Raw genomic sequence first — 20730 nt, 5'->3', positions numbered from 1 at the left:
CCCCCACTCTCTTACCGAAGCCAACTTGGCAACACGCATATCCATCTGCGATTCACTGCAGAAACGTTAAGAAAATGATCCATTTCTTAGAAGACTTGTGATATGGGATGAAAAATGGATTGTCTACAATAATGTGGTGCAAAAAAAAAATGTTGGAGACCCAGCAATGAACCACCTGGAACCCATCTAAAGCGGCATTGCACCAAAAGAAGATAATACTTTCTGTAAGGTGTAATTTCAAGGGTGTGATTTTTTATGAGCTGTTGCCACAAGGTGTATCAATCGATTCCACCCTATACTGCTCACAATTAACAAAATTGGATGAATCGATTCAAAGAAAACGCCCAGAACAGGCAAATTGAAAGAGTGTCATCTTCCATCATGACAACACTAGGCCCCCCACTTCGTTAGTCACTCACAATTAATTGTTAGCCCTAGGATGGGATCTTTTGCCCCACCCTCCCTATTCACCGGACTTTTCCCCTAGTGACTACCACAAACCTAAAGGACTTACGCCAACCATATAATAGACAAAAAATCACTTCTATATTTCAAGAAAGTTATTTTATGAGGAAAGGCTAGAGTTGGAGATTCTATTTAAGCTTGTAAGTTAGCCTATAAAAGATAAAAGATCACTTCTGTATTTCAAGAAAGTTACTTTACGACGAAAGGCCAGAGTTGGGGATTCTACTGAACTTGTATGTTAAGTCACAATAAAGAAGGTGAAGTATTGTATAAGAGTTTAATGGAAACAGAGGGACTCAGATAGGGAACTACATGGTATGCCTTCTCTTAACTCCAGCCTAGAGTGCAGATATCATGCAATCGTGCACGGAGGGACAGTATTCAACAGATCCTAGGCTTTGCAAATGACGTCAATATGATGGAAAGGACTTTTGGAGTAGGAGGGATGCCCTCCTTGATCTGCAATGATATAGTGCAATAACAGGACCCGTAAATAGAATTAAGACTAAATACTTATTTTTTTATCACCCTGTAATATGTAATTCCTCATCAACATTATTGATAGCTAAATGACTTATGTAAAGCTGAACATTTCATTCTTCTGTTGATTCCATTTTCTTTTACTACAAATTGTATGAAGTAAATCCAATAAGGTCGTATATTTTTACAACTGGATTCAATAAAAACTGCACAACAATTTTTTAAGAAATATATCAAAAAAAAAAATTGACACTGAATTTTTTGAATGATATAAATTTTGTTGAATTTTTTGATCAAAATCTATTATTTAAGAATATATATATAATATATAATTTTAATAAATTTATTGAATTAATGATTGGAGTAAGTAGGTAAGTAGTAGAGAAAGTAACATTGGACCGAAAAAAGTTATAGTTTTTTTATGTCTAGTTATTAGGAGTTATATCATTTTATTGTCATGCAGAAATTGTGTTTTGAAAATGAATTAATTCACAGCGTATTTTTAATTAATACATTTATAAAGCCAGATTTCAGTACATGCCCCAGAACAACAGAAGATAGTGAGGAAGAAGACAGAAAATTTTTATAGTGCGCTGGAAAGAATTTGATAGCCTGCCAAGGTACGATGCCAAACTGGTCTTGGGAGACACCAATAGTTGGTAGACACAGAAGGCACCAAGAATCTAACGAGAATGGTCAAAGACTGGTTGATTTCACAATTGGAAGAGGGCTATTGATAAGCACCACAAATTTCCCTTACAAGAACGTGCATAAGGAAAAATGGGTCTTCCCAGACGGACAGACAAAAAATCAGATCGACCACGTGCTTGTGGTCTAGACACGCAACTCATATTCGAGATGTCCGAGTGTACAGAGGAGCTGATTGCAATTCAGATCATTTAGTATAAATATTAGTAACTAGACATATTAGAATACTGTGTAACTCGCTTATAAGAAACATGATGGAAATTCGATAATTTGTTTCTAATTTTCGAGTACCGATTAGACCCCCCTCCAATAATAATGTTGGAATAGTAAACATAGTAAATGATTGGAGGTTCCAATATAATAAAATCTAAACAATTACCAGAAACAACTTTATTTAATATTTTAAATACTAATGTTAAGCGCTGCTTATGAATTTATTCATTTTAAAAGTAGGTAATTTTTTATTGGACTATTTATCTCTGCCACTTGGTGAGGAATGTGTTTTATTCCACAAATAGTAATTCATCATTTTAGAAGGTGAAAGTGGAATCTGTGGATACCTGGTTTTAGTATCGATTCCTCTTCCAGAGCATCATCCTGTTTGCAACCATTTTCTAAGTGAATGTCGGTAATCGAGTAAATCCAGGTAATTTACTCTGGATTTTCTTTTCTAGGAAGTTGTTTTTAGTTGACAATATTTCTTAATAGAAATTAATATAATTGAAAAATATGAGGATACATAGTATGAGTATGGGGTAAATCCCAAAACGTTGAACAAAATATAGAATAATAATATGTTCTAATTGAAAGTTTTTTTAAAAGGTAATTTACTGTTTCTTATAACCAAGGGGTTTGTTCTTATGTCTGGGTAAATGTACTAGGGTGATCGACATTTCCTTAAACCCTTATATCTAAGTATATAAGTATATATAGTTGTAAAAATTGATATATAAGAAGATGGTCAGGGTTGCGGTCAAAAGTGAAACACAAAAGTTGTAAACATACAACTATTTTTGTTTCACTTTTGACCGCAACCCTGACCATCTTCTTATATATCAGCTGTTCAACCGATTCATTTGAGCAACCCTGGTGAAGCCCTGCAAAGTGGGGCGAAACGTCGGAAAATAAATAGTTGTAAACTATTTTTGTTTCACTTTTGACCGAAACCCTAACCATCTTCTTATATACCTTATATCTAAGGTTTCCTCATGGCTGAGTTTCTTATAAACAAGTTATACAGTAAACATTTAAACAACTTAGAATATCTTTTGGTTTTCTCCGAATATACTTCTTGCTATATTAGCTTTCATCATCTTTGTTTACCACCCAATAGTTTCCACGCCTTCACTTAACATAATCATTTTATTGTCCAGATTTAAACCTTTCCTAGAACGAATTATATAACTAATAATGTATATTAGTGCTAATTTAAATAAAAAAGGATCACTTAATTTTAAACCGGAACAAACTTCAAACTTTTTGGAATAAAATAATTATAATGCTATACATTAATATAAAAGATTACTGTATCATTATTAGTAAATACTAAATATTTATAAATTTCAATAAATATTAAAAAAAATATATGACTAGTAAAACTGTATATTTCATTAAAACATATCAAACACGTTAAAGATACGGATAACACAACAATTACTTTACTGGTTGCCTCAATAGTTAGAACAGGAACATCTGTGAAATGACTTTGAAAACCTTACACTCATCTGAGAAGAAGTACAACTAGATGGAGTGTCAAAACATACAGCTCTACTTACTCCTGAATGACTATTTGACCGTAATCTATTCTTATTCCCAATATTCCAGATGGCACCATTGTGCCATTTAATATCCGAATCTATTTTAGAAAGTTTAGGAAATAAATATAAGCTAATATCAATCGGTAACTTGCAAGTAGAAACACTCCTATGGATTTTTCCCACAGCAATAACCGAGTCCGCAGCTTTGTCAAATGATGGTGATTTGATGATTTTATTCTTGGCACCTTCTTTCATTTCTTTTTTTTTATTATGACAAATCTCCTTCACTGGTTGAGCTACAGGGCCGGTTGAAACATTCCCCTGTTGATTGGTAGCTTTACTTGCATTGTTGAACGTAGCAATGTTAGCAGCTACAGAATCTAGGAGAACATAACAGTAAATAAATACGAATCCATGCATAGGTTGTAAGTATTTAAAATATGAAGCACAAGTAAAAAAATAAAGAAAGAAATACTTGAGAAAAATATGCTCTTGGTCATTCTAATTACGTTACTATATCATAATTCACGTTAATAAATCATAATTTAAGTATTCTATACAGAAAAAATATTGGAGGCAACTCCGAAAATGTAACCTTCAGTCCATGAAACAAAGCAAAACGCTTAAGATCGGGTAATTTATTCAGTTTGGACACATATATAGTGTCAATCTCAATTACATCTCAAATTTTGACAAAATTTGAAAAAAAAAAACAAAAAAAAATAGTTTTGATTTATGGTCTATGACATACTACTCGACCGAGTTAATAAGTTATCATACTAATTAAAAGCAAAAATTAAAGCTCCATAATTTGTTATACCATAAATTTTTCAAGAACAAGAAAAAATACCTAATCCGTTACTTGATTTAATTCATTAGCTAATCAGTAAGTTTTAGGACTGCCATAAATGAGCTTCTGTGTTAAGTGTATAAAATAATTTATTGTGATTAGTAATAGTAATAATAATTGGTAATAGTAGTAGTAATAATTTGTAGTGTATATAAGTGTAGCAAATAAGTTTAAATGTATTTGTAGATGTTTTTTAACTTAGTGCATAAGGTACTGACTTTATTGCTTAATGACTTAAGGTGCATAAGGTCTGACTTTATTCTGTTGCTACTAACTCCAGAGCTTGGAGTTCTGCTGATGCCTTGCGTATAAATAGGAACATAGGAAGAAAACATAGGAAGAAATGATATCCTATTACGAATTAAGAACTAAAGATGAATTTTTCCATTGTACAATCAATCATTATGATAGAAAGGGAAGTGGCATGACTCGGTACATATGGTACTGTGCTATTAGCTCCGAGGACCCAGGTTCGGATCTAGCAGTAGCAGATAATTATTTATTCTCTTGCTGTAGCAGATAATTATTTATTCTGTTGCTGTAGAAGTGAGTCAACACTGTGAGAGCCCTCTGGGATCCACCCAACCTCAAACAGTGGGTATCCTTAACAGGGCAAAAATGTGGCAATTGAGTGTGATCATGAACAATCAACCCTTGTATAACCATAGTTCAAGATACAGCACTTCCCTACAACATACTGAACCCTTGACCATCCTTTGGTTTTAGCGGTATAGATTTTCATTATCAATGTGATAAAAAAAATATTCTTAACTATTACTGCTATGGCTATTAGGAAATCATTTGCAGATAAGAGGAATAAATGAACCATGGATGATGACAGTAGCACTAATAAGAATCCAAGAAGATATAAATAGCATTAACACATGGGCGATATTGAAAGCTGGAAAAACTAAGGTCATTCTTATTGGTTCTAAGCGCCTCCTTTACTCCCTTCCTTCCTATCTCTGACTACTCCTTATTATTATTTATTTATTTATTTATCACCCTACCCTGACTATTAGATAATACGGGTGTTCGTAGCAGTGGGTGCAACTCATTGCTGCATATAACAAACATTACATAGCTGTGCACACAGCTCACACACACTCTTGCTACAAAATATATCTTACTCTTCTACAAAGGCCTTGCTGTTGTAGCTTATTCTCTCCTACCCAGGGAGAAGTGAGTAGAGCCCACAGCTTCCTTCCACCCGTACACGAAGGTCTTGGTAGTTTTCTTTCTTCATCAGCTCAGGAAGATCGGTTCACCAATACGACCTTGGAGGTTTTCCGGTAAATCTCCCAGACCTTCCCTCTTTATCTTGTGTCGATAATAGTCTTCCTACAGGAGAAGATTGATAGGCACTCCTCCAGCTAACACCTGTACCGCCTCATGAGACACTGTTCTGTATGCTAGAGTGACTCGCAGCAGAGCTATCCTCTGTATTGTAGCCAACCTGCTCTTCTGCCTTTTCGAAAAATATTGACTCCATGCAGGGGATGCATATCTCAAGATACCCACAACTACTCCTTTATAAATGTCAATGTTGATGGGTATCTGAGGTCCCAAAATGCGCCCCCGATACGATTGAGTCCATTAAGAGCAAGAGCTACCCTAACTCTCATGTAATCTAAATGAGGTGTCAGATTAAACTTTCTCTAAAGCCTTATGCCAAGGTATGTCACAACCTGACTGGTTCGTATCACTTCTCCTTGTATCCTGAGAGTAATAGGATGGGCCCTGTCTGTCAACCCCTTAAGAGTATGGCTTGAGTCTTGGCAGCAGCCATCTTCAACTTCTTCTCCTCACTCCACGCTTCTATCAGATTGGCGCACTGACCAGCTTCATCTTTTAATCTGGCTCTGCTGTTCAACGCTACAACTACGGCAAGGTCATCTACATAAGCTGTGGCAGGGAACCGCTCCTCTTCAAGCACCCCCAATAACTTGTCAAAGACCAATTTCCACAGAGCAGGACCAAGGACAGAGCCCTGTGGACAACCACTTTCCATGGTATCTTCTATTGCATAGAAGTTGCCTCGTATCTTTACCGTTCTGTTCTCGAGGTAACTCTTTAAGAGATCGTACAAGTTGCTCGGGGTCTCATATTTTTGCAATTTCTGGAGTACGTTCTGCCACCACACGCTATCAAAGGCAGAAGATATATCAAACAGGAGGACTTCTCCGCCCTCTCTTTAATGTCACAACACTCTCAGCAGAGCGTTTGCGGTTCCTCTGTCTTTATTGGATTCGTACTGGCGTGGATGGCTAGCTCTTGAGAAGACTGGTCATAGGCTCATGACCATCATGGTTTCCAACACTTTGCTTATTACGGGGAGGAGGCATATGGGGCTATAAGACTTGGCCAACTGCTTATCCTTATCTCCTCCTTTGTAAATGAGTTTGACCTCAGCAATTTTCCAGCTTCTTCAGCTGTGTCCTCTATCCAGACAGTCATTGAACACCGCTAACAGCCTTTCTTCAATGTAGGGGATGCTATGGTTTAACATTACCGCATCAATCATGTCTAAATCAGGAGCACGATCAGTCCTTTGCTTAGCTACTGCAACACGGAGATCCCATAAGTCCCACAGTGAGCACAAATCCGTACTAGGTGGATATATCGTGGCGTGCCTTATTAATCAATCCTCTTCATTATCTTGGGAAGGGTCATCCCTTAGGTAGGTTACCTCAATTAACATCTTACATACCTCGTCCAAAGTAGATTACCTCCTTGCTTCAACGCTGAGATTACCTGCAGTAGGGTCACCTTACCTAAGGCCACCCTATATGGTATACCCCAGGGATCTGCAGATGACTCCTAGACGATGAATTCATCCCAAGATTTCTGCTTACGAGACTGCACCTAGTTTCGATATGCCCTGGCTTTAGATCTGTACTCATCACAGAGGGCAACACGCTTTTCATCACAACTACACCTCTGGTATGACCGCCGGGCCTTGTAGAGCTCTCTTTTCATGGTAGTTAAGGCCGGCGTCCACCATGGGACAGTTTGAGCCCTTGCCTTCTGGTGCCGGAGAGATTCCTCAGTCGTATCACGAATGTCTGTGATTCTGGTCACTCGATAGGCTAAGTTATCAGGTTGGACTACTTCTTAACAACCAATAAGTTTACTTCTACCCCACAACAAAAAACCTTGGAGTCACCTTTGACCAACATCTCTCCTGGCATAATCATATTTCCCTGACCACGCACAAATCCATAATTTTATTTAAACAATTCCTAAAATTCCGTGATTCCATTCGTCAGAATACCTGGCAGTTCCTACTATCCTCTCTTGTTTTCACCCACTTTGACTACGCTTCCTTGGTTTACAGAGGGCTATCTGCAGTTCTAGAGTTGAGACTAAAGGGACTCATGAATCACTTCATAAGATTTATCTTCGGGTTTCCCAGGCGCTCTCATGTCTCCCATTGGTATACCGAGTTGAAGTGGCTCTATTCAACCTTCCGAAGGCAATACCTCCTTTTCCTATTCCAAGTTTTTCAAATTGAAAAACCAACCTATATCTTTGATCTTATCATACTATGATCATCCATCCATTCATTAAATATCAGATCTCAATCAATCGATCTATATATGCCCTCCCATAGAACCGCCTCCATTAGAAAATCCCTTGTCATACCTGCAACCTCCTTCTGGAATTCTCTTGCTATTTCCATTTGCCAATCCTCAACCATCCTTACCTTTAAACAACATTTATTCCTTCACCTACTACATAATCAAACCTCCATTATTGATTACTACTATGAATTATAATTTAACCTAAGGTTTCTATGTTATTTCAACATGTAAACTGAAGCTTTCAAATGTCTGCCAGACAATTAACCTTAATTTATGAACAATGTATTTATTCTATTGGAACATTTGTCCCAAAATAAAATTATTTTTTCATTCATGCATACTAATATATATTTATTTTCTATGCTACTGAAAGTAGGCTATTACGCCATTTTCCCTCTCAAAGTCCAATACAAGTTAATTTTTTCCCTTAGTTGGTCCATATCCTGCTGAATATCTTTCAGACCAAAACACGTCAAAAGATGTTGCCCGTAGATTTCAGTGGAATCGTGCTTTGGCTTTTAGGAGATGCTTGTATTCTACCGATCCTCAGTTTTTGAAAGAAAATTGCGAAAGGACCTCAGTCATTCATTAGCTTTATGATAAGCCAACCAGTGATCCTCTCGTTGCATAAGCTTTCTATATAGACACAGAGCAGATTTCTCTCTCCTATCCTGTAGTGGTTTGAGACCTTCTTGGAGTTCCGTAGCTGTGATGGGAGTCGATTTCACTCTGCCAGTGATGTGAGTAAGGCTTAATTTTGAACTTTGTTTAACTTTCATAACACTGCTTTGGAGGAGGTTATTAAAAGTTCAGCTCCATACTCCAGATTAGCCCATACGTATGATTTGTAGGCTGTACTAAGTACGTCCTGAGACGTTTCCCCCATTTAGTTCCCGTTAGCCTTTTCATCAGTTTCAATTTTGATTGCCCTTTCCAAGTTGTTTTAGCCAGGTCAGCTTAGAGTCCAGCGTGATGCTTAAATAGCATCCTTTATCAGTTCTGGTTAGTTCTTTGCCTTTAAAGTGTAAATGAACCTCATGTTTTTTTTTGCTAAGGCCAAACACTTGAAACATAGTTTTTCATGGTTTAACCGTCTTTCCATTTTCTTTTACCCAGTCGTGTAGCATGTTCATAACTTTATTTAGAGTTTCTTCCAAACCACCCATACTAGAACTTGTTTCCCAGATTGCTATGTCATCCACAAAAAGAAGTACTTGGATCCCAAGGTGATTAATCATCTTTTCAACTAGGTCATTAGTCATTACATTGAATAAATAAGGACAAGACAGAGCCCTGTGGTACACCTCGTTTGGTATGCTGATAACTCGACACTGAACTACCATAGTGGACCTTAATAAATCTCTGTCCTAGGAAAGATTGAATTCATGAGAGGAGATTGGCACCTATACCTATACATTTCAACTTAGTAATAAGTTTTTTTCTCCATACGCAGTCAAAAAGCAGCTTTCAAGTCAATAAGCACTGCAAGCATATGTTGGCTTCTTTGGAAGCCATCTTTCACTTCCTGAGAGAATCTGATGACCTGCTCAACCATGTTTCTTGTCTTCCTGAAACCCACCTGTCTGTCTGTCTGAAAGAATTTTTTTTGGCTCATGTTTATCTTTTGGAACAGATAATGGCATGTCTTAATTGGGCACTTATCTTTCTCAGCGCCACCATTATCTTACCTTAGCTCTGATCTCTCTGCATGGCAACAAGCATTGTCTTTTTCCTTCTTTAACTTTGGTAGCTTAATATTTCCGAAAGGTTTAAATTTTCGAACTTGTCCACGAGGGATATTTCGAAGGGCACATTTCAGCATTATTTTTATTAGAGTTTGGGCAATTTGATCTATATTTGGTCCCAGAATGTCCTTCTTTATCATAATGTCCGTATCTCTCCTGTAATCCTTCCATCTTGCCCTATTCAGATTCCAATGAGGAAAACGAGATTCACTGTGTTCAGTGCGTAATGTTCAACTTTCACCTTCTATCGAAAGGATTTTGTGACTAGCTCCACCCGGAGATGAAATGAGATCTTGTTTAATTTTCTGCGTAAGTGATGGATGGAATAGAACAATTTCAGGATGTGTCTGGTCTGGTCACCTTTATAGAAGAGAAAAGTTGGTTCCTTCTGCACATTATCTATGAAATCACATTGTCCTAAATAGATAAAATCCTTAACTACATCACCTGCCTAATTATGGTGTGTCTCCCATCAATAAAAAGTGGTCATCACAGCCTTCCAGAAGATCTTCAAGAGGCAGCTTGTTTCTTGGTGGGCTATAGATAAAATGGACACGCATCACCTCAGACTTTTCTGTTGCAGTCACAGTCATAATTATATTGATTTTAGGGACTAAATGGTTTTTTACATTAACTACCATTCCAGAGGCCACTTAACGTCCATGTCTCAATATTTTCATTTGGTAACCTTTCATATTTATAAAATCTTTTTCAGTTGAAGCTCCACATTCGTAAAGACCAATGTCAATATTATATTAGTCTAAAATAAACTTCAGTTCTGTAAGTTTGTCATGTGTTAGGCTGTTTTCATTACGGTTAGGTACCGCAGTTATCATATTCTATGGGATGTTGTGGCGACAGCTACTGCTCATTTAGCACTATCCAGGGGACACGTGTATAAATGAAAGGGACGCGAGCAGCACTACCCCCTACTAATATGAGCTCATCCTTTAGATTTATCAATGGTATATTAAAAATTAGTTAATTTTTTGGTTTTAGTGATTGAATATGGTATCAAACACCTTGCTAATTTCGGAAGAGAATGGATAAGTATTTGAAGAATATAATGTATTATGTATGTACATTACAAAATATAGATTTTGCTGGCTTTTTTTTTCAGGATGAAAAGAAATGAATAGAAATAATGATTTATTAGAATTAATGCTGGAGAATATTTAATCTCAGAAAGGAAGATATGCTGATTTGATCATTAGACTCAAGGCATTTAATTTGATGGAATTGGGACTAGATGATACTATTTGGATCAGCAGAAATACTTTTGAGTATACAAGTTAAACACTTCGGCTATAGAATATTTCAAATATGACAAAATAAAAATACTGTTAAAAATTGAAGAAAAAAATTATTGTTTTATCATTAAATTGCTAAGAGGTGCTTTGGTTTATATTTTATCTTTATTACATCATTGATATGCATGAGATTACTTTGGATCTTCCAACAAATTTAGGACAGAGGTTTCGCCTCTTGTATGCACTTACAACATCTATTGTTGCAAACAAGACCATTGAAAACCTTACTAGCTGATTATGTGTTAGAGTTAGTTGTATGAGTGTTAGAGTATGTGAATGTATTTATTTTGAAAAACACTTGAAAGCATATTCAAGTATTAATAAATACAAAGACAAAGAATAAGAGAAAAGATGAACTTAATTATTCAACATATTATGAACTTAAAAACAACAACGTATTTATGAACTACAGCTTACTTTGTTCCTTCGTTTGCTTCAATATACTCATGTATTCAACTGAAAAAATAAAATATTTTTTAAAATGAATTTTTGGCTATATTTTTTTAAATAGAAATAAAGTAAATCTTTACCAAATGCATTATTTAAGTTCCCAGAAGATTTTTCTACTTCTTCATTAGCTAAAATATTTTAAAACGCATTATTCCAAAGACAATAACAGATGTTTTATAATATTAATATTTAGTAACATCTTACTACGAACAATCAAGGTATACAATTATAGTGAATTTGATGATATAATGCTTCACTAGAATGATATATTACAATCTGTCAGCAGTATAATGGTGATACAAAAGCCATCGGCCATTCCTTTCCTCTTAAGATGATCTATGTTTCATTAAAATCACTGAAAATGTTCAAAAGAGGACTGAAAACTATAACTCAAAAGGGGGGGTCTTTATTTGTCTTAAAATATTTTTATTTGGCAATCAAATATTTTTACTGGAAGTAACAAAAGTATCAAGTTTCTTCCTAATCCATCGGGAAGTTCAAAATTGGTAATAAACCAACTATCCCGACCCCCATTAGGGAATCTAGGATATAAATTTATTTTTTGAGAAAGGATAGGGATCTATGGAAAGGATCTTGATTAAGAAGAAGGTTAACCACCATTATTAACCACATCAATAATAGAAAAATAAAAAAAAAATTTTAGGATAGTTTTTGCATTGAGATTGTGTGGTTTATATGTGATAAGAGCAAATAGTCTATATCTCCAAAGTGGGAGAGAAAAGAGGGAAAACCCTGATTCCATGAGGGTGCTGGCTCAGGATCGAGAGGCTTGATTTCCCTTGACAGAGCCACCTTCATGCTGAAAGACACTGAGGAGGAACTAGAAAGAAGAACTAACTTTTGACCGGATATGGCATGCCGGATTGTTTTTCAAGCTTAAGTCCCTATTGTCTAAAGCCTTATACCTTATCCTCCGCTCCTGGCTCTCAAATCGCTCCTTTTGAGTTCGCAGTGGTTCTCAGTACTTGAATATCTATCCATTCGAGGCAGGATTCTCCAAGATAGTGTCTTGGGTTCTGTCGTCTGTATTCTCTTCACTGGTCACATTTCCATCACTCCCAATATGTTCCTGGCAACATTTGATGATGATACAGCCTCATCTATCCTCCAAACACATCTCATCCAGATTGAGCAATGGTGGATAAAAGTCAGTGAATCGAAATGCACCCATGTGGCTTTCACCCTCCACCGCAGCTTCTGTCCATCTGTCTACTTTTAATAACATTCCTTTACCCAGATCCGACACAGTGCAATATCTTGGATTCATACTAAGCAAAAGAATCATCTGGAACCAGGATACTAGACTTAAAAGACAAGAGCTATACAGAAGATTCAGCCAACTTTACTGACTACTCAGCAATAGTAAACAAGCTATTAATTTATAAAACTATCCTCAGACCTATTTGGACCTATGGACTTAAACTATGGGGAACAGCTAAATCTTCGAACATCAAACGTATCCAATCCTTTCAATCTAGAATCCTTAGAACCATAGTTAATCCACCCTCTTACGTTTCCAACAGAACACTACACCATGACCTTCAAATCGCGCTAGTCTTTGATCTTATACCAACCCAATCTTTAAAATTCCATATATCTAATATCACTAATCATCCTAATCCTTCGGTTCAATCCTTATCCAGTTCCACCCATCCTTACAATCCACCTCGAAGGTTGAAATGACAGTGGCTAAGAGACCTTTTGTAAAAGAAATCAACAATTGAAGTTCTGGTAATGGCCAGATGCTCCGCTCATGTAGAGTGATTGCATTTACCACACTCACTCAGCCTCCCCAGGCTCATTACCAGTGACGCGGTGAAAGGACTGTGCTAGGATCTCGAAGAGCCCTGCTCTACCCCTTGTAAATGGGGGATAAGAGTGGGCTCGGGGATCCTCAGGTTGAGATTGTATTGTATATATAATTTATTTTACATCGTTTGATTATGTTCATTTTATTTATTTACAGGACTCTAATCCAACTGTTTATGTCATATAAAGATTTTAATTATTTACTTTTATTTATTTTTATAATTTCTTTTATAAATGTGTCCTATTAGCACTATAACTCATGGCCCAAGTTTGTGGTAGATTGTAATACTTATCAATAAAATAGTAATTATCACTAAAAAAAAAATTATGAATTAACATAGTGATGCATGTTTTTTTTTTTTTTAAATCAATATCCTGATGGTTTAAGCATGTCAAAACCAAACAGAATTAATTGTCAGTTTTTTAGCAACATTATAATTAAAAATAGAATAAATCTTTACCATGTAAATTCTTCAAGCTTCTGGAAGATAGTTTCTGTTTCTCTTCCTTATCTGAAATATTTGTCAACATATTATTCTATAGATAATTAACTTTTACATTATTCTTGTTTAATTAAAAAGACTGAAAAATGTATGTAAATATATTTGGTAAAAAAAATCAGTCCAGATCTTCCTTACATACACTTTAAATAGGACATGGTTTGCACCAAAAGATTCGATATTAGACTTAAAATAAATTAATTAATGACGTTCAACATTAGCACGCACTAAACCTAATAGAAGGAGGGCATGATTTATTTATTATTTTTTGGTAATATTATTACAAATATAATAAATCTTTACCAAATGAATTCTTCATACTTCTGTTAGATTTCTTTACCTCTTCTTTATCTGAAAACATTTCAAACATTTTAGTTAAAAGTTAATATAGACTGAGATATTCATATTGATTAATATAGTTTTAAGCCCAATCCTTCTAAATCAACGATAAATATATTTTACAAGAAGTAAGAAATAACACATCACCAACATGGTACATTAAATATTGTGTATTAAATAAAGTAAAAAAAAAATTATAAATTTAAATAAAAAATTATACTAAACTAAGTTTCAAATGATTTGCCTCAAAGAGATCATTATTAAGTGTTAAAAAAACAAAGGCCAAGTTGTTCTAAAGTACTAATAGAGGATTTGATGGCTGATACTTCAACAGTACTTCTAGTTAGTCTGTGAGGAATACTGGAATTATATTTCAAATTGCACAATATTGTAATTAGTATGTCATTCTAATATTGTATCCTTGCTGCTAGAGTTCATAAGAATGTTTCTTATTTTTTTCCTTTGTCACTGAAGATTGTATAGTATAGGATGCATTCCGGTGCATGAAACCTAGCCCATAAAACTGTAAATAATTTGTAAGCATTCATTTATTTTAGCGTAGGAATCATGGATAGATCAGAATTGGGAATTATATATTCACTATTTACTATCTTTTTTTCCTTTTGGTGTATGGTTGTGAGTACTCTGTTTTGTTATTTATGTTTTTGTGTATTTATCTATTTTTTTCTTTTCTTTCTTTTATCCTGCTATAGCGAACTACTATAAATTCCTCCCAATGGGAGAGGCTTTTGTCAATACTGATGCCAATAAAGCTATTATTATTTACTTTTAAAAATATTTAAATGAAAAAGTTTTTAAATCGAACTGTGCAGGTCCAGGTCCTGAAAAAAGATAATGGGAAACTTTAAAGAAAAAATTGAATATTATCAAAATGTGTGGTCAATTAAAAACGTGAACATACACCTACAAAAAAACTATTTTGTTCTTTACTCATTTATAATTATTATTATTAATTTTATTAGATTTATTCTGTAATCTTACCTTACTTCTTTATTTACCGTTTTTTAGTGTGTTAAATTTTGTTTTCTCATTTCTACTTTTACGTGTAATTACGTCTCCTGTTCATTTTTAATCCAGTAATGTGCATGATTTTTATTTTATAATATTATCATTCTCTATTTTATATTTATACTACTTTTTTTCTTCTTTTCATTCATTTGTATATTATTTTATTTTCTCTTATATTTACATAATTTTAACCCTATCTTAATTTATCTTTTGTATTTTATCCTATTATGTCAAAATATTTTTAGTTGTTTTGGTATCTTTTTAACCATGATGAAGCTCAACAAAGTGGGGCGAAATATCACCAAATAAATAGTTAATAACTATTTTGTTTTCTTGTGACCGCACACTTGACCATCTTCTTCATAATTTGAATTAATATGGTCAATTATTTATAAATATATACATATTACCAAAAAACATCCTGGGTAGTGGGCTAGGCAGCACCATTATTCAGTATCTAAAAAGCTAAATACAAGATTTTATTTATTTATTGATACTTAAAACTACATTAACATAAAAATACATCTAGTTAATTTGATGCAAGATCATAATGGAGTGATACAAGCATGTAGAGAAACTACCCATTGGTAGCTCTCTAATAATATTTCTACCTTAGAAGTTCTTGAGGACATCTTTTCAGACGCCTTGGAGGATTGTCCGGAATGAAAGAGAAAGCAAGGTTAGAAACTACTGGGTTTGAGTGGTTAAGGAGTTTATAATGGAAGGATTGATATCTGGTTCAGGCTAGATCGATTAAATATGGAACATTAAGGTCTTTATCAATGGTTTAAGAAAATTATTTTATCTCGTATTTTGGAAGCTGTATTTACAAGACTGCCCTACTCAATAGACTTTGATAAAGAATATCACAATGACTTCTGCCAAAGACTAATTGACAATACAAATCTACTAACAGAAACACTGAAATGTTCAAGGAATCCAACACACCATAATTATGGAGGCAGTGGCTGAGAAATATGATCAGCTAATATGTATACCTGAGATGAGGCACTGACCTAGGCTGAAACGAAATCAGCTTATTACGAAGCAAGATTGGAGACTGTGAATTTCGTTTGATTTCAAGATTATAAAACTTTATTTTGTAATTAAATAAATAAAATAATTTGTAATCAGGTTAAGTCTCTGACACTCTTTATTATTTCTTTGAAATTCCATGTTTCGACCAATTTGGCCATCGTCGAGGACAATCTATTAAATAATAGCCTTTATTATACATACATTTTTAACAATAAAAATTCTCCTTTTAAATGATCAAAAGCTGTTTCAAAACATGTCATTCTGGATCCATTTCATCTTATTGTATATATAATCTTTTCAGTTCCTTGAGACTAGTTTTTATTGTTTAAATAAAATAATGTGTATCCAGGTTGTCTCAAATACTCTTTATTATTTCTATATAAGTCCAATGTTTCGGCCAAATTGGTTATCCAATGTTTATTACTCGTGGTATTATCATACCTATTATTTCAACCATTATCATCATAGTATCATTAGCATTAGCAAAACAAATTCATTTACCCCATATTGATGAATTTTATGCAATATTATTATTGCTAGAGAATAGATTTTCGTGTAATTACATCTTTTTGCATTGAATTTTGCCAAACCTCGACAGAAATTTGAATCATGGAAAATACATTCAAATAATACTAATTTTATATTGCACATTTTGAATTTTCTGCATAAACTGCAACGTTTTACTTATTTATAAAAAAATTTATTTTTTGAGTCCTATACTGCTTAATTTTTGTTTTATATTTTCTAAATTTCATGCAATGCTTGTAATAAATTTCTCATATTATATATGTCAACATTTGCTTATTTTAATTTCATATTATTATATTTTTTCTAATTTAATTTATAATTTATAATAACCAAAAGCATGTACAATGCCATGATAAAGCCAGCTCTGATATGCGGCTGCGAGACCTGGACTCTAACATGTACTGTAGAAAGCAGAATCGAGAGATCTGAATGGAAAGTCCTCCGTACTATTGCAAGAGCGATCTGGGATCAGAGCCTAAACAAATGGAGGAGAAGAACTAACAGTTAACTGCTTGCAGAGACTGGTCAGTCAATATCTCATGATAACAAAAAAAAAAAGTGCAATCGTGAAAAACATGATGTAAAAACCCCAAAATGTGCAAATATTGTGCAGTAAAAACCCAAAATGTATATAAAACATCCAAATCCTGCAATAAGCAATTTTACTGTTCAATTTATTAATTCTTCATTTTTTACTACACAATTTTGGATTTTTACTGCAAGATTTTGCATGATTAGGGTTTTTTACTGCATGTTTGTCAGTTGTTTACACCACATTTTTCATTTTATTACAGCACAAAAATCTGGTATCTAATTATTACAAATAAAATAAATCTTTACCAAATGAATTTTTGAAACTTCTGTTAGATGTCTTTACCTCTTCAGTATCTGAAATGGTTTTAAACAGTTTAGTAAAAAGATAATACCTTAATAGAAAAGGAAGATGGTCTGGGTGCAGTAAAAGAAAAACTCAAATAGTGATTAAAATATTTATATTGAGCCAATGTTTAACATAATACTTAAATGTTTTATAGTCATCTTTTTAATATAAAAGACTAATATATTTTTAATAGTTTTTGGCCAACATTCCCATTGGAGTCGTACACTGTCTAACAATGGCTGGAGGTCAAGTTTATGATTTTGTGGGACTCCGACTCAATGAAAAAAGTCAACACCCTACCTAAGGCCGGATTTGAATTGGTGCCCGCCACCAGCATATCTCAGATCGGCAAGACTGCGCCTAACCACCTGAGCTATGGACAGCTCAGACTAATATATATAAGATTCGGTACAAGCCTTCTAAATCAACCACAAATATCTTTTAAAATACAAAAATAAGAGGGTAATGATTTCTTTATTAGAATAATTAAATAAGAAATGATTAAGTGAGATGTCAAGGAGTACACGTGAATATTTTGCTAATAAGAGTTTTGTAGCTGTCTACCTGCGCCTGAACCAAATATACAATTCAATATTGCTAAATCTCGCTATATAAAAGGGTATGGTCGAATCTTTGTCCACAATAAACTTTTGAATCACTGGGCCGATTGCAGTTTTTTCAAAATGTACCATTTCGACATGGAAAGGTTTAAAGATAATGAAATCTCTAAATTCCCAATTAGAAAAAAAGTTATGTATAAAAACATAATGTGCCTCAGAGTAAAGTAGGTCAATAATTTTTTTTTTTTAGAAAAAAGCAAATCATATTAGTTTTAGTGCCGTCTCAAAGAACCAAATACCATTTTTCAAAGAAATTAAAAATTTTTTATCTCGATTTATTCACAGGATTTTTTTTTTTTTTTCCGGTGACTATTTTTCATATAATCATTTATAACACCTCTTCATTTTATCCAATTTGTACGTTAATTTAACTGTTGGAAAACTGAATGTTTGCTCTTTCAGTTGACATCAACAAAAGTTATATTTGATCCCCTTATAAGGACAAAATATGGGGTTCAAATCGGACGTTTTATTTTATATCTCCAGTTCTAATTTGTTTAATTAAACCCGTTTTGTGCCTTCTGGTGCAGTTTTTTGAGCCCGAAACCACTGCCAAGTTTGGTGTAGATGGGTTAAGCCATTTTGATGTTTGAATATCTAAAAACTAATATCAACTTTGTTTCATTCCTAAAAAATCTTTAACCACACTTTCATTGGTTAGTCGTTTCAAATTGTTTCAATATAGTACTAATACGGAAAGTATTAAACACAGTAAGATCTGTATGATAATATCATAGGGAATGAAATTGTCTAAAAGAATATACATCCTCAAATATAGCAATAGTGAAGCATTGCCGGGTAAGCTAGTTATCAATAAATAACAGAATAATTATAGATAATTTCAAATTTTTTTCAATACTGAAACGTAAATTTAGGTTAGGCACAGATAGACAACAAAGTCCATATCTTCAGGAAAGATATTAATCCTTATAACCCAGTTGTGGAGTTCTGGACCATGCAGTCACGAACTGGGTCATGTTCGTGGTGATAAGTCTCTAAATTGGTCCTAAGAGGCAGAAAGATCCTTGCTTTTATTAGTATAACCACACATAACTGCAAATCTAAATACCCTCTACTACACCTTTATCTGTCAAGGTCAGTCCAATATTATAATATTAATCAGTAGTTTGGAATCCACATCAGAAAACTAATATTGATGCATTGAAAGGTGTACAAATGTGTTTCCTACATCTTCTTTGGGAAAACAGGTGTTTGGTGAAACACCATATGACTCTTTACTTGGAATTACTGGTCTTGATTAACTTTCAAACAGAAGATTAAATTCTGATATAATATTTGTTTATAAACTTTTACATAATATTGTTGATTGTCCTGGTCTTCTCCAATATTTTGACATTCACGTACCTTCTCATCAAACCACACTCTTGACTTTTGTGAAAACTAATCCCAAACGAAATTACATCAACTCCCATAACCCTTTCGCCTCTAAATTGTCACAACACGCTTTAAAACTCAATCCTTCTTTTAACCTCGATCATACTTCAATTCTTGCTACTCTCCCCAACCATAAAAAACGTCTCATTTTAGAATCCATTCATATAAATTTAACAGAGAATTCCGTCATTCATAAAGTCGATAAAGGCTGCATGTCCCTGACATAGCAACACATCTTAAGCCTTAAGATCAAACATCTACCAACAAATCCCCATAATTCTTCTTTTCTCTACGTTTTGTATTTTAGAAGCTCACTTCATTACTTTTATCTGGCTATATTTTTAAAATCTCACCCCCATACTTACTTTATATTTATTATCCATTTTTTTTCTTTAATATTTATACATCTTATTTTTACTTTATATTCATATGTTACTTCCATACACACCTCTGTACCCCTATTTATTTTGTATGTTGTCTTTTCTTCATCACATTATATTTATTGTATCCAATTTTTTATTTTTTTTGGGAGTGCAGTAGCCATGAGGTAAAGGGCGTGGTTACTAACTCCAATGACCCGAGTTCGAATCTGGCTGGGCAGAAAATTTTTTTCTCTTACACTGTAGCCGTGAGTCAACTACAGTGGGTTCCGGAGCCCTCCTGGGGTCCACTCAGCCTCTTAAATTAGGAAAAATTTGGCAGTCGAGCGTGATTCTGACAAAATCACATCCTTGCACAATCATTAGTCTAGTAACAGTACTTCTTTACAAAGTACTGAACCCCTAACCCTTAATGGGTGTAGCGGTACAGATTTTAATTTTAATTTACACCGTCTATACAGCTGACATTCCAACCAATCCTAACACTATCCTCACCACGTATGCCGATGACACATGTGTGCTCGCAGTTAATAATAACCCATTAATTGTATTCCAAACTCTCCAATCCCATATCACAGCCCTCGAAGAATGGTGTCGTAATTGGAGGATTAAGATAATTTCCAATAAATCCCACCAAATCACCTTTACCCTTCGTCATAAACCTACCAACTGCCCTACAGTGTCATTTAATAATGTTACTCTTACCCCTGTCGAACAGATCCACTACCCTTGGACTACATTTGGACAAACGATTAACCTGGAATCCTCACACAAGACTGAAAAGACAGGAAACTGCACGTCGATTTCGACTATTACAGCACTTACTAGACAAACGTTCTAAA

The 20730-nt window shown here is 34.2% G+C and overlaps 1 protein-coding gene across 1 annotated transcript in view; it reads right to left on the bottom strand.

The window, feature by feature from the left end:
- LOC106692921 (uncharacterized) overlaps positions 1-20730 on the bottom strand; it is a gene marked incomplete in the record, with an annotated part of 90744 nt that overhangs the window by 4211 nt on the left and 65803 nt on the right. Inside the window, 6 exon segments of the mRNA XM_067046800.1 lie at positions 3563-3790; positions 11317-11355; positions 11430-11477; positions 13641-13691; positions 13983-14030; positions 17454-17501. Of these exon segments, the coding sequence (XP_066902901.1) occupies positions 3563-3790; positions 11317-11355; positions 11430-11477; positions 13641-13691; positions 13983-14030; positions 17454-17501 (462 nt within the window).

This window comes from Halyomorpha halys, unplaced genomic scaffold (assembly GCF_000696795.3).
Source record: "Halyomorpha halys isolate HHAL.00 unplaced genomic scaffold, Hhal_1.1 Scaffold78.1, whole genome shotgun sequence".
Taxonomy (NCBI): domain Eukaryota; kingdom Metazoa; phylum Arthropoda; class Insecta; order Hemiptera; family Pentatomidae; genus Halyomorpha; species Halyomorpha halys.
The sequence above is the reverse complement of the archived record's forward strand: the minus strand, read 5'-3'. Positions and strand labels throughout refer to the sequence as shown.